Below are 14577 nucleotides of genomic sequence, written 5' to 3'. Positions count from 1 at the left end.
GGGTCCCATGCCACCACGGAGCTGGCAGGAGAGGATGAGCATCTCCGTGCCTGCTGCCACGCTTGACCCAGGTGGGGTTTTGTTTGGGGGCTTTTCATGCCTCTGAGCAGGTTGGGAGATGCGGCAGGGCAGGCAGGAGGGTGTCCTGCCCATGTTCCCTGTGAGGACGCAGCAGGAGCGGCAGGCGGTTGTGACACGGGGGTTTATTTCAGGTCCGGGCGAGAACAGAGAAACTGGGTGTTTCATCCAGGAGGAGAAAAAAATAAAACCTCCATAGGAAGTCCTGAGGATGAGCTGGAGAGCAGAGATGTCCCCACGGAGGGGCTGGAGGAGGATGAGGATGGAGCAGCTGACCCGACCCCGGGGGGTTACCCTGCCTGTGGCTCTGTGTCACCTTCGCCCGTCTTCTCCGTGGGCAGCTCACAGGAGTCCTGCGGGAGAGGGCGAGAGCGGCCGTTGGTGTCCCCTTGCCCCAAAACCACCCCAAGAGCCAGGACCGACTGGGAAGGAGAGGGGCTGCAGGGGGAAACCGATCTTCCCTTCCCCCACGGCTGGGGGACCCTGCGGGTGGCAGGAGCTGGCCCAGGATGGGGCTCACCCACCCTGGGGAGGGGTACGGACCTTTTCAGAGGTGAAGAACACCTCATCGGTGAAGCCCAGGCAGTGCAGGTGGGCTTTGAACTCCTCCAGGTGCTCCTTGCTCACGTTGGGTGTCCGTGCTGCCAGAGATAGGGGGTGGTAAAAGAAGGGGGGGTAAAAAGGGAGTTTTAGGGGGTGCTGTGCTCCTTGGTGGTCACCATGATGTGGATGGGAAGCTCGCTGCCTGCCCACCCCCATCTTTCCCCCTCCATATTTGGGGGAAAAGGGGCTTTTTGCCCCACCTGTGAGGGCTGGGGATGCCCATGCCCATCGCTGTGTCCCCGAGCAGGGATGTGCTCCCCAGATCCCGCGCAGCATCTACTCACCCGAGAGGCTCAGACCCGGGGAGTTGACGTTGAGGTGCTTCATGATCAGCAGCTCCTTGTTGCTTTGGACCAGTTTGGCCGTGGAAGTCACCTGGCCATCGACTGGAAGGTGCGGGGAGAGAGGCGTTCCCCGTCGGCGAGTGTCACCCTGTGCTGGGGCTCAGCCCGGGCAGAGCCGGCAGTGCGACCGGGGGCTGCTCATCCCCTTTACCCTGGGACACTCACCCCAGTGGAGACCAGTCTGGTCCTACAGCACTGCTGTACCCATTGCATGGGGTGGGGGAAATTTCCCCCCCCCCTCCAGACATGTTTTTAGGTGTAAAATGGCCTCATGCCGGGGGCTCAGGGTGCCAAATAGCCGGGGGCAGAAGCAGGAGGGTGCAAGGTGTGGCTGCGGTGTGTCCCCCCCCCCCGCCATCATGTCCCTGCACCACCACCGGGGCTTTACCATGCATCAGGGTGGAGTTGTGCCAAAAGATGTGGATCTTGCTGGCGTTCTTCACCACGCATGTCTCGTTCCTGCGGGGCAGAGAGGTCAGATAAGGCAAACACCCCCCTCCCTAAACTGCCCCAGCCGAACCCAAGCCGGGCTTCTGAGCTTAAATAAATTTGGCATAGCTGCTCTCCCACCCCAAATTTGTGGGTGTGTCTCAGCCCGGAGGATGGTACCAGTGGGTGGAAATACCCCTGGGGACAGGGGAGCAGGGTGAGGGGGCGAATCCCCGTCCTTACAGTCTCATGATTTCGGTGACATTGAGCTCATCGTCGTGGCTGCCGGGAGAGAAGGAAAAAGTTGCGTGTTTCACTGCCTTCAGCTCTTCCATGTGAGGCTGGTACCTGGAGGCACCGGCGATGTAGGTCCACTGTCCCAGGAGCTGTGGAGAGGGGGGAGCAGGGAAGGGCTGGGGGGGGCTGTGCCGGGTTCACCCGTGGGCACCGTGCGAGTAAAAGCAGACGCTCTGCCCTGCCGTCCCGTGGCCACCAGCACCCCCATAGGTGACCACCCCGGGTGGGATCTGGGCCGGGTGAGGGGCTCTTGGGTTTTGTTCCCTCCCTGCTAAGGCGATGCTCCAGCTCCCGGGATGGCCACCTTGTCCCTGCGGTCGTGTCCCTCCTGCTCTGTGCCCGGCTCGTGTTGCTTTCCTCTCGTTAAATGTCCCCAAGGGACTAAATACAATTTACGCAGTGAAGGGTTTGCAGATGGAGACTGGTGACCCGAGGACCCATCACTTAAAGGACTTAAAATAGAGCTGCGAAGCACTGGGGCCGGTGCTGCCCAGCCTGGTTTGCACGGAGGGATGGAAGTGGGAGCCCCCCAAAAGCCCCTGCTCAGGAGTTTATGGGTGCAGAGCTGCAAGGCTTCACCCCGTCCCCATGCTCCTGTGCCGCAGCCTTGATTTTTTTAGGAAAAGAAGCATGGGCAGGCAGTGAGGTGAGCATTGAGCTGCTGATCAGGTTCATAACCTTTTCCTGGCCCCGTAAGCGCTAGCGATGCTGGTAGGAAAGGAGAGGACGGGCGCCCCGGCTGAGGGCAGGGCTTACCCCAGGGATGGTGGCATTGTTGAAGGTGACGGTGACGAGCGGGGCACAGGTGGGGGGTTCGGCGGCGAGGGCGAGCGGCAGCCCCAGGAGGAGGGTGAGGGTGGCCAGCATGGCCAGGCTGGCCGAGAGGAGGCTCCTGCTCTGACGGGCTGTTGCTCATCTCAGTCCCTTATATACGGCCGCCTGCAAAGCTGGATGTCCCCAGCCCCGACGTGCTTGTTTAGCCGCTGGGCTGTTTGCTCAGGCATGAAGCAATAGCAGGTGGAGGAAATTAAACTTGCAAAAGCTTGTGTTTCTCCAGCAGAAAAGATTAAAACAACACTCAAAAACCTAACAAAACCCCCAAACCCAACCTCTGTGTTTCACCAATGCAAGCTTTTGTTCTGGGAAACCGGAATTAATCTTGCGGGTGCCTGGCGAAGCGCTCGGGTGGCTCCAGGTGTGTTTGGAGTGGGGCCTCGGGGGCACCGAATGGCACCTGGGCATGGCTTTCCTCCAAAGGGCAAATAAATCCCTGCGGCGATGGTTGGTGGTGTCGTGGGGCTCTAAGGGTTTTGGGTCTGCACCGGCTTCGCTCCTCACTGGGGCACGAGACTGGTGCTGGGGTTTGTGTGTGGTTTCGGGGGGAGATTGGGGTGGGGAGCGTGTGGGTGCTGCGGTGGATGGGACCATGACCTGGCTCTGCAGTGGGAGCAGGTCCAGAGGAAGCCGTGGAGGTGCTGCGAGGGCTGGAGCCCCTCTGCTGTGGGGACAGGCTGAGAGAATCGGGGTTGTTCAGCTTGGAGAAGAGAAGGCTCCGGGGAGACCTTACAGTGGCCTTTCAGTGGGCTGCTAAGAAAGATGGGGACAGATGTCTTTAGCAGCACCTGTAGCGATAAGACACGGGGTAATGTCTTTGAACTAAAAGAGGGTGGCCAAAGACTAGATAGAAGGAAGAAAATTTTTACGCCAAGGGTGGTGAAACGCTGGCCCAGGTTGCCCAGGGAGGTGGTCAATGCTCCAGCCCTGGAAACATTCATGGTTGGGCTCGAGGGAGCTCTGAGCACCCTGATCTGGTTGAAGGTGTCCCTGCTCACTGCAGGGGCCTTCAAAGGTCCCTTCCAACCCAACGCAGGGTATGATTCTAGGATAAGCTGCGCCATTTAAGAACAAACCAAACCCCAACATCTCCTTCCCCTCCCCAGTGGTGCCACTTTCCTGAGCCGACCCTACCCTGGCAGCTGAGGTGGGATCTCTAAAGCCATGAGATTTGGGGTCTGGGGCTTTTTTGCCCTTTTCATCTGAGTTCCCTGTTGTGTGCTGGTGGCCTTGCAGTGCTTGTGACTTCTCTCAGCCCAGCCTTGCAGTGATGAAGTTGCCTTTGGGCTGAGGATGCTGCTAACATAACTGATAATTTTAAGTAGTCTAAAATAAATGGTAAAGACAGGAACTTGTTTAATAAATTCTGCCTGGGGGGCACGGGGGAGCATGTGGCAGGGGAACAACTGGTGCAGTGGGCTCAGCCTTTGCACAAAATAAATAAATTGCAACTTCTTTAAATGCAGATCTATTTAACAGTGTTTCCTCCAACTTTGGCCTCATAATTAAATACATTGATTTATTTAGTAAATGTGTTTGCTTTTTCCCTGCCCGCAAGCAATGTGTTTCGGGAACGGCTGGCTCACGCCAGTGACAGTCAGCCCCAAACAAGCTGGTTTTTAACGTGCTGCGAAAGCTGCCCTGGTGCCCTCACCCCACAGCTCCACTGTGCCTGGGGGGAGGGGGGTGGACGGGGGTTTCCCTCGGCCCTTCCGTCCACAGGAACGCTGCCGGGAACAGGCACAGCAAACACGGCATGGCCCCTTCCCGCTGCCCCTGTTGCAACCGGGGACCGGCCGGAGCAGCTCCTGCGGCATGGTGTAACGGGGTCTGGGGGTCTCCCCTGTGTTCCCCCCTCCTCCCCCAGATGCGACCTCCTAAGCAAGAAGTCAGGTTTCAACATCAGCTTGGAGCAAGTGATTTGGGCTTCAGCAACGAAAAAGATCAGCTTGGCCCTTTTATTTTTTTTTTAATTAATTTTTTTCTTTCTTCTTGCTCCCCATCACGGTGTTGGGATGGGGAGGTGGCTGAGGAATGGTCTGGTGGGGCGGTGGGGACACACAGCGGTGGGGAGCCATCGGGGTCCCAGCTTTGTCATGCCTTTAGCACCGTGCCGAGGGCTGGGCAGGTCGTGCTGTGACCAGAAGAAGGGTTTTGGGGTGTGGGTTGGGCTCCCCTGGGGAGTCTCCGGGTTCTTGCACCAACATTGGCACCCACGGGCTATTTCTGCACCTCTCCCCCACTTAGTTTCCCACAAAGAAGCAAAAAACCATACCAGTCCCGTTTCATTGCCTCAGTTTTAAATATTTATTTAAAGTCCAAAAAAAAAAAAAAAAGAAGAAAAGAAAATGAGAAAAGCTTTAATGAGAACAAACGGTAACTCCAGCCTCAAGAAAACACACAAAACCGACGGTGAGAGGGCGAGAGAGGGAGAGACCCGGGAGCGTGGGTGGGTGCGTGCGCGGGAAGGCAGCAAGCGGGCGATGAGCGATGGTGATTTTGGCCTGGGGGTGCCGGGACGAGCCGGCCCCACGGCGGGGTGAGGTATTTCTGAGCAGAGGCAGGACTGCACGGAGGGTGAGGTATTTGGGACAGATCTTGTTAACCTTTTCTGACGGTTGTTGGAAACCAACCAGCAGGCAGTAGTTAAAAAAAAAAAAAAAAAAGAATACACAAAGAGAGACTCACATATATTTTTTTTTTCCTCAAAAAAATAAAATCCATAGTCCATATGAGACATGAAAACTCCAAACAGGCACTGAAGCGTTTCCGATACAGTACAGCTCCGATTACATCAATATTATTCCTTATATAGAATTAAAGATTACCATAATTATCCTCTTTAAAAAAAAAAAAATCCTCCAAATTTACATATAGAGACTAAATTTCTACAAAACTTAACAAAACAAAACCCCTCCAAGCCCGGCTGGGTTCTGAAACAAGGTACCAGCATGTCAGTCTTGGCGGAGGGGCCAGGCAGAAGGCTTGCAGAGCTGGGTTTAAATACGAGCTTAGACCAGGGGATCGCCGCACGCGCGAGCCGGCACGGACGCGTGGCCAACGCGACTACAGCAAAACCGGTTACGTGACAACCGACTCAAAAATAGCGCTCTCTGAGGCTCAATGCTTCCAGATGAGCTGTATCCCTCACTCCCCTCCCAAAGCCGTGAAGTGCTGATTAACAACAACGAAAACCAAAGAAGCGCCAATTTGCTTTTAAAATATTCTGTAAGTTATTTTGGACGCGCTTTGAGTTGTTGCGCACGATTGACATCCACGGTGATTAAAGGATCCCTTTAAAGGTGACTGTTTCTCTGATTTAGCTGTAGATTGTAACCTCCTCTCTTCCTGGAGAGATGGTCTTGTGGGCTTTTTTTTTTTTTGGGTCTGTGGCAAGACACTGTAGCACCTTCACAACCTTAAATAGTTAAAGTCATATATATAAAATAACACATTTTTTTTAAGAGCACCAGAGATTTCACAGTGAGAGGTAGAAACAAATCAGACGAGCCCATCCTCTCTCTCTACTTTAGCACCAATCTCTTCCCCTCTCCTCCTTCCATTCCCCCCTCTTGGCTTTGGGACTCTCCCCTACCCCAACACCACGCATGAGAAGGGATGTTGATTAAACTCACCCGTGGAAGGAGGAACTTAGTTTTTTTCTGTTTCCTTTTTTTTTTTTTTCTTTTTGCTTTAAATAATATAATATATATATTTTGTTTCTTCTAATATTGCACATCAAAATGCTTCCGGCACACAGAGCAGCCAGATTCAACTTGCAGCTCCGCCTGGGAGACCTGATGCAGCACGTGGCCATCCAGAAGGCGACAAGCTCTGAGAGGGAAGCTTTATCTTTTAATTACTTTTCAATGGAAAGAACATTTGGTAACTCAGGAACCAGGGAAGACACAATGGGGGGTGGTGGTGTGGTGTGTGTGTGTGAAACCCACACGCTGCAAGTTGCTTGAGGTTTCTCTCAATATTTTCTTTGGTCATGGAAAAAGCTTTGTGTGTGGAACCCCTTGCAACATCTAGTCCCCCGATCCCTTTTCACTGTTCACGTCCCGACGGATACCCGCTTCCCCTACGTCCTTGTTATTCCTCCTTTCAACAATCTGCTGAGTTCAGTAGATGACGGGTTCTTTGAGACCTTGAGCCAAAGGCTAGGGCGGGAGTTGACCCAAAAGCTACAGCCCAGCTGTCCTTGCTGCAGAGAGGTGGGAGAGCCTGTGTATAGACATAGGCCGAACGTGGGGTCAAAGCCTCGGAGCCCGGTTTCGATGGCTTTGTTCAAAGGAAGCACACGGGGCCGACCTCGAGGTGATATTGCTTTCCTGGCTCGGATGGGGGAAGGTTGTAGATGTTGACGATTGGCAGCTGCTGAGGGTCCTGCGTCCGAAACGAAAAGAGAGTCCGATGCCAGCGTCCATCCTTGATCTGTGCAGGGACGAGGGAAAGACAGAAAAAGCTGTTTAACTGGGGGGCGAATCCTGCTGGAAGGGAATGTGTTTCACTGAGGTGTAAGTCGAAAAGCCTTGCGTGGGACAAGGGGCTGCCCGCTGGGCTGAGCAGGGCTGGGGAGAGGCTTGGAAGGCATTTTGGGGAACCCTTTATCCAGGCTGAGTTGATGGAAACCGAACTTGGAATGGCATCAGCAAACACAAACTCCTAATGCGGTGACCCCGAAATGCAGACACACGGCTACCGACTCAGCGTGGCGTCAGGCAAGAGCCGAGGCCACCGCCTTCGGGTGGCAATTCCACCTTATGCCATTTAACTGCCGCTACACGTGACCTGTAACTTTGGAATTTAAATTTTGCTTTCTGTTTGAAGGCCACCTACTTAACAGGAGCTGCTATAGCACCCAGGACTGGAAAATTAAAGTGGTGAACAGGTAAACTAGACACCTCTCCCCCTTTTTTGGGGGGAGAATAAAAAGCATGGGTATAACTGGAGCCTTGTCGTGTGCCCTGAGTAGGTTCAGCCCGGCATTTCTCTCCCTCCCACCTCTTTCACAGCAACGTACCTTGCAATCATCAGCTGCCACTTCTGGCCTGAGCTGTCCATCTGCCTCAAACATCTGCCCATTCCAGGCCCTGAAGCGCACGGCTTTTTCCAAAGGTTTCTCGGATGAGCCCTCCCGCCAGACGGAGGTGTTCAGGCAGTGGATGGTGATGTGCTGCACCACCTCTGAGCTCAGGAGGCGGAGGAAGTTCATCTGGACTCGACCGATGTCAAAATCCAGCTGTGGAGATGACGGAGACGTTAGGGCGAACCCCCTGCAGCGGGGCCGGAGGGAGCTAGCGGCAAGGTTAGCGCAAGATGTGACAGCAAAGGCGGTCCCTGTACTCTGAGTCTGGAGGTGGCCATGCGTGGATGTGCGAGCTCAGAACTGGGTCTGGCATCAGCATGGGAGTAAGGGCCACACGCCAAGTCAACCTGGAAAGTTTTCATGTGGACACAGCAGGGCCTTTATTTTTCAGAACGAACTGGCAGGTTCTTAAGTAGGAGGAAAATCATGTAAATTTTTAATTCAAGACACGCTTCTGCAAAGAAGCAACGCAGCAAAGCAGCAGGTTCTAGTTCATCCGCAGATGAACCCAGATATTGTTATTGGTGTGTTTGGTACTGGTGCTTCCTCAAGAAAAATCATGTAGCCTTAACTTCACTTGAAACTTGTATATTTAAGCTGATGTCACTTTTTCAGGTGGCAGAAAACGAAATGCAAGAGTGACCTGAACAAAAGCTAATTCAACACAGCATTTGGGAACAGTGCATTTGCAAAACTACTGGCCTTTGTTAAGGTTGTGGGTTAATTAAACATTGCTGGAAACGTACTGCTTTGTCTTGACAAGAGTCAATAACAGTCTTAGGTGTATTTTTTAACTGCATGAGCGCGGTTCTGAATGTTGCAGCTGCACTAACGCTGCCTGGAGAAGAAACCAGTATGCTGTGTCATAGTGGTCACCTACTGGTGCCCCAGGGCAACACACCCTTGGGTAAACATTTTGTAATAGTAGTATGGGAAATGCCGCGCTGGGGTTGATCTGTGTGTACCTTGGAGACAGTGATGGGGCTGAGACACGTCTGACCGCCATTGGTGAAGTTACAGATGACTTGTATGGTGTCCGAGGAACAGCCAAGATTTGGGTCAATCCAGTAGGTACCTGAAGAAATGGAGGATTCAGGGATTAACACGGATATAAACTTTTCTGTGAATGAGAAAAAGAAAGTTTTGATGTCTGCATTACTGGTCCCAGGGAAGGAGACCTGTTTGGGCCGTGTGAAAGCCCTATGGAGGATGCAGCCTTTTGCACACTCAGGGCTTCCTACCGTCGTTCATCTTCTGTTCACAGTTCATGAGGTCTCGACAGATGCGTGCAGGGTTTTCCTTGGTTCCCAGGGGTCTTTTGATGCTCTGAATGAGGTTGCTGAGGTAGTGTAGAGTCTTAAAGATCTCCCCTCCGTGGTCCAGCATGAGAAGGTCTGGATGTTGGTAACCCTGGAGAGAAAAGAAGGTGTGCCTTGGGACACCAGGTACTGTAACCACAAGGGTTTCAGGTTTATCTGTGGGAAAACTCAGTGGGCCAAAGACAGGCTGTGCTGGTTGGGATCCAGTGAGGTACAGCCCTCGTGCTGTCCCAAACGGGACATCTTGGAAGCACTGGCAAAGTCTGAAGCTTCACAAACGAGTAACACAACAGAACCACATCCTTTAACTGGATCTTTGTATGCATAAACCCCAGTTATTCCATGAGAACAGCAACAAATCGGAGCTTTGTGTGTATGAATTTTAAGCACACAGTAGGAACGAGCAACACTGTGACTGTTCCCAGCCTCCAGCACCAGCAGAGACCAGAAAGTTCAAAAGTACCCTCATACCTCTGTCTTGAGCGCGGCGTTCGAGTCGATTAGTGTCCGGAAAGCTGCCCCAAAGCCATCTTGTTGCTAGTGTGGGGTGAAAAAGATGGTAACTGAGTTTGTTAGAAGCTGAATGTGCCCTGATGCAAGCAAATGCTTCTCGGTCTAGGGCTGCCATTCAAGCATCGCTCTGCTAACACAGCATTTCTTGCTGGACCTGAGTGTGTGTCTTCAGGGTCCCAGCAGCTCTTTCTGGATTGTCCCATCAGCACCTTGGCTCTGCATGACTTATTATCATCACAAACAAATGTACAGAAAACGGCAACTTACAAATGAGGCTGGAATTCCTGGCAGTCCCTAGAAATCAAAGCAAAAAAGGGGCATCAGCCATAAAGACGGGCAGTCACTATTGCAAAGATATTCATTCATGTCCTTTTGAAATCTTCTTTCCCCTGGAGTCCCTCAATACAGACGAGTGAGAGAGGCAACAATGCTGTCTCTATAAAATATTTGGAGATGGTTTGGACTAAAGTGCAAGAAACACTAGTCCATTCACACACACATTTTTGCATACGAGGAATGGGGCTAAGCTATAATTTCCAGTGAGTGAACAGTCCCTCTGGAGAGTATCACAGCAATAATTTTAGCTCGTTTCAATAATGTCTTTGAACTCTTTCCACATATACGTACCGGAGGGCCAGGGTGTCCTCGTGGGCCTGGAGGACCCTAAAGAGAGAGTGGTATCAGTTAGTGAAATATCTCCAGTTTGTATCTCTATTTCTCATGGTTATCACCAGCATGAGTCTGTTTCCTGCTGAAATCCTCCAGATTTTTGGCATTTTAAAGCATCTTCTGCCTCAAACCCTTCAGGAGACAGGAGGTGCCCCCATTTTGTTCATCTGCACGCACCTGGTCCATTCCTACTGCATCCCTTGTTCCCACCCTTTAGCTCCTTAACTACCATTAATGCCATATCCCCAAGTACTTGTCACATTCCCCGTGTGCACAATTACCCACCCTGCAGCTTTACATTTGCTAAAAGCAACTGTTTTATTTAAATACAGGATATTAGTCAGAAAAAGTGATTCAAATACGTACCCTTGGACCTTGAAGACCCTGTAGGAGGAAAAAAAAGGAAAAAAAAAAAAAAAGAGGAAGGAAGAAGCTGTCAGAAGATGCTCATTAATAACCCAAAATCTCCCTGTACAGCTGTGTGCTGTTCCCAAGGTGCCTGTGCAAGGACTGGGTGCTGCACTGGAAGGACAGTGAAATCAGGGGCCCAACGGTGTTTGCCAACAGCAGAGAAGTTATTGCAGCAAACGATGCTGGTGGCTCTGACACCGGCAAATGCTCGCTCTGGGGCTCAGGTCCATGCCAGCACTCTGTCCTCTGCTGCGTCCACAGAGGTGGAAAATGGTGAGCAAAAAGAAACAGAGGTGGCACCCTGGCTTGTTAGAAACATGCACTGGGATTTTGGGTATCTGCGGGGCATTTTCTTATAAGAGGTCTTGTTTGAAGAAGGCATGAAACAGTCTTCTGCACACAGCTGTGTTTTCTGGGCTCTGATTCCTGGACCAAGCCCCGCATGCAGGAGAAACCACTGGTTGCTAAAGGGAGTAACCTGGAGAGCAGGGCACCTGCGTTATGGGTAACGAGGAGGATGAACAACACGTATCCAGTATACCCCACACATCCCCTGCATGGTGAGAACACCAAGGACCTCTGAGAAGGTGTAAAAGTCCATCAGAGCCCCAGCAAGGAGGGGACCAGAGGAAAAGCAGAAGGCAAGAAGATGCTCTGGCACTGCTGCCCCAACACTCGGGCATTGTCCCATGCTAATGGCAGGGACAGCCTGTGGCTTTTTGAGCTGCCATTCACTGCAGTTAGTTCCTGGAGATGCCACGGTCATCTGTAAAGTATTAGCTTTTGCTGTGTACTTGGGTTAAATAAATGGAAATTTTAACAGCAGAGTGGGTGTATATGTGCACACGTGGATGTATGTGCACATACATGTATGCACACATGTATAGGTGTGTAAGTCTTGCCCTTGTGGGAGCCCAATGCCACCACACTGAGCCAGAGCCCAAGCGGGCGCAGGGGAGCCCAGCAGGACTCTCAGTTGCCCAAAGAGAGGGACCCTCTGAACAGCAGGATGCACCCAGGGGTGCGGACCAGCACTTACCATTTCTCCGCGGCTGCCTTTGTCTCCCTTCGGCCCCTGTTAAAGCACACGAGGCGGCTGTCAGTGACCGTCAGCAAGCTGCACTGCCAGGATGCATTGCCACCCAGAATGCCTTGCAAGGACCCAACTGCATCTCTAAACAAGCCGGCTCAGGTTGCCGTATTGGCCCACCCATCCCGAGGCAAAAAAATAGTCATTACTGGATGTTTTGGCAATGTCTGAGTTGATCTTACTGATTTTCATCTCTGCCAGTAGCAGCTTCTGTACTGAACTCTGAGTAGCTTCCCGCTCATGTTTTTACGAAGCATTGAGTGAACTTTGGTCTGTGTTCAGCACCTTTGGCATTTTGGGGCAGTCAGGGATTTTCAACACTTCACAGAATCAAGCTGTTCCCAGTTTAATACATTTATCACTGGGGCATTTTTTTTTGTTTTGTTTTTTTCTTCCCCCTTAGGCCAAGTTCTTTGGAAAATTTGGCAGCTTGCTTTTGAAAAAGTGCAATAACATTCTTGTCTTCTAGTTTGAGCCAATCTATTGAAAAACTTGCACTTAGGTAGAGCTGCTCCTCTCTTTTAAGCTAATAATCTCCCTGGAACTGTAGATGAGCCAGAGACTAAGCCTGCACTTCTCTCAAGCTCCTCATCTTAAAGACCATTTTGTTTCCCTCGCTACAGCAGGGCTTGGGATTTACTTATGCTGGCCTCAAGCATCTCGGATCTCAAACACTACGCTCTTCTCAAAAATACAGGCAGAAAAAACCCCAGATACTTACTGGGCTTCCCATGGGACCCTGAATTCCAAGCGGACCAATAATTCCTTCTTTTCCCTAGAAAAGAAGATATGCGTGAACCATCACGTGGGAACTGACGGTCGCTTTTACCACAGCAGACTCAGTAAAGACACTTAAATCTCTTTGCTGCTTTTCAGCAACATCCTCATAGTATTCACTGTAGCTAAAAGGAAACTGTTTCAAAATGCAAGTCCAAAGACACAAGCCCTCACAGTACAGTTGTTATGGCCCATGTAAAACCTCAGACATTGCAGAAATAGAAAGATTTCAGTGTAGCTGGAGTGGTCTGTGCAGCGATCGTAGCAGCATGACTGTCTCCAAGGCAGACGAGACCCACGCACACATGGTTTCCTACAGATGCTTTCGGGTGGCTCAGAGGTGGTACCATGGCCGTGGCTCCTCTGCCAGGCACGCGGTGAACGGTGCACTGTGCTCCCTATAGCACCCTATAGCCTCACGGAAATAGAGGATGGAGGAAGGAAGAAAATCCTCCCAAACCAAACAAATCGAAAAACCACTCACCATGAGACCAGGCGGCCCACGTGGTCCCTGAATGCCTTTGAAACCAAGGTCTCCTGGGGGGCCCTGCAAGCAAAAATGAGATGCCAGGTCCCCTTAATAAACATACCCCGTGTTTATGCCCTTGCTCACAGCTTTGCTGTGAGGACAGAGGTGCTGCCTCTTGTATACGGGAATGGGAAGGTCCAATTTTTAAAAAATTATTTTCCCACTCCTGTTTTGCAAGCTCTTTACTTTCTACAGAAAACAGAGAGGTCCCCCTTCACCAGGAAAATTATACGCTGACAAAATGAGTCTAAATTTCAAGTCAAGGCTCTCAACATTAGGAATGCATATTGGTATCTCAAGTACGGACTGATGACTGATGCAGGAAATATGAGTGTCTGAAAGACGTTCAGGTGGGGAAAACAGCGCGAGGGTCTATAGGACAGGCCTCTTCCCTCTACCGTCTACCCATTCTGACAGGAAAAAGCTCCAACAAAGCATATGTAAATGCAGACTCATTTAACAAATGAAGACGCGTAAACTAAAGAAGGTTGGAATCAATTAAATTTCAATAGTTTCTGCAGAGCTGCTAAGAAAGTCTTTGCAACAAGTATTGCATTGTGTGGCCCCAGTAAAGCAAGACTAGAAAGCCAACTGGTCACAAGACGACCTCTTACCTTTGGCCCAAACATGCCCGCAATCCCTGGAAATCCTGCCTCGCCGAAGTCTCCCTGCAAATAACAGCCAAGACAAACACAAGAACAAAGAACAACAGTGAGTTCACATTGAACGGCTGGTCACTCAAAAACGCGTCAAGAGTTCAGCAGCTTCAGAGAAAAAGAAATCCATTGGTATTCTTCAATCTAAGCAGGACTGGTGAGAAAAAAGTATGAAGAAAATCTGAAGGAGGAATTACACAAACATGAAGCTAGAAGCAACTCCAGAAGACCTCATACATCACTCACAGACTAAGCTTTTTTTTTTGCCCCCAATGCAAAAGGCATACCTACACTATTTCTAGCAGACACTTGTCACTGTCAGACACTGCTTCCTGCAGAAGCAGGATGGAGAGCATCTACTCTGAGATTGATCTTGGAAGTTCATGCTGCAAAAAAACAGCCTCAGAACCCTTTAAAACAAGCTCTTCTTTTATTTCTAATATCTACTGGACTGACCTAGTAAAGGATAATTTCAAACTATGCTCATTCAAACTGTCAAAAACGTGCGTGTTCTGACAACATAACCTCCCATTCAAACCCAGGAAAACTCTGCATATCACCTAATTCTTTTCCTATTCAACCCTGCAGGGATTTTTGCTCAATTTCTTAAGAAAAAAAAATATTTGGAATGCCATCAAGCTTGGATTAGCACATAGCATGCACTCTGAGAATAAAAAAAAACAGACTGGGTAGCATGTCCTTATAGAAACACCCTCCTTTCACCATGTTTGAGATGTATCTCCTTTGATATTTCTGGGCTTCTCAGATGTCCAAATGTGAAGTGATTCAATGTTAAAAAAAAACAGGTCAGAAACATACACCAGATGATTCATCTACAGTCTTAGGAATATCAGAGATGGAAAAGGCTTGTTTGGACTCTCGGCAGGACTATGTGACCCATGCTGGATTGTACTTTATGGGATGTTTTACAATGTC

General features: G+C 50.6%; 2 protein-coding genes across 2 annotated transcripts in view; both read right to left on the bottom strand.

Moving 5' to 3' along the window:
- Positions 1 to 186: 186 nt before the first annotated feature.
- On the bottom strand, positions 187 to 2618 carry LOC309679313 (alpha-1-acid glycoprotein 1-like; the record flags this gene model as incomplete). The annotated part of the gene is made up of 6 exons (XM_082492596.1): positions 187 to 431; positions 622 to 719; positions 966 to 1067; positions 1414 to 1484; positions 1698 to 1840; positions 2508 to 2618. 6 exons carry the CDS (start codon positions 2616 to 2618, stop codon positions 369 to 371), a joined length of 588 nt encoding a protein of 195 aa, XP_082348722.1. The 3' UTR covers positions 187 to 368.
- Positions 2619 to 4686: 2068 nt separating this feature from the next.
- COL27A1 (collagen type XXVII alpha 1 chain) overlaps positions 4687 to 14577 on the bottom strand; it is a gene marked incomplete at its 5' end in the record, with an annotated part of 165922 nt that continues 156031 nt past the window's right edge. Inside the window, 13 exons of the mRNA XM_082492440.1 lie at positions 4687 to 6792; positions 6900 to 7022; positions 7612 to 7830; positions 8643 to 8752; positions 8919 to 9087; positions 9468 to 9533; positions 9777 to 9803; positions 10137 to 10172; positions 10545 to 10562; positions 11629 to 11664; positions 12401 to 12454; positions 12941 to 13003; positions 13600 to 13653. Coding sequence (XP_082348566.1) covers positions 6670 to 6792; positions 6900 to 7022; positions 7612 to 7830; positions 8643 to 8752; positions 8919 to 9087; positions 9468 to 9533; positions 9777 to 9803; positions 10137 to 10172; positions 10545 to 10562; positions 11629 to 11664; positions 12401 to 12454; positions 12941 to 13003; positions 13600 to 13653 — 1098 coding nt within the window. The 3' untranslated portion in view covers positions 4687 to 6669. The remainder of the gene's footprint in view (positions 6793 to 6899; positions 7023 to 7611; positions 7831 to 8642; positions 8753 to 8918; positions 9088 to 9467; positions 9534 to 9776; positions 9804 to 10136; positions 10173 to 10544; positions 10563 to 11628; positions 11665 to 12400; positions 12455 to 12940; positions 13004 to 13599; positions 13654 to 14577) is intronic.

This window comes from Vanellus vanellus, assembly GCF_965231255.1.
Source record: "Vanellus vanellus genome assembly, chromosome: 18".
Taxonomy (NCBI): Eukaryota; Metazoa; Chordata; class Aves; order Charadriiformes; family Charadriidae; genus Vanellus; species Vanellus vanellus.
The sequence above is the reverse complement of the archived record's forward strand: the minus strand, read 5'-3'. Positions and strand labels throughout refer to the sequence as shown.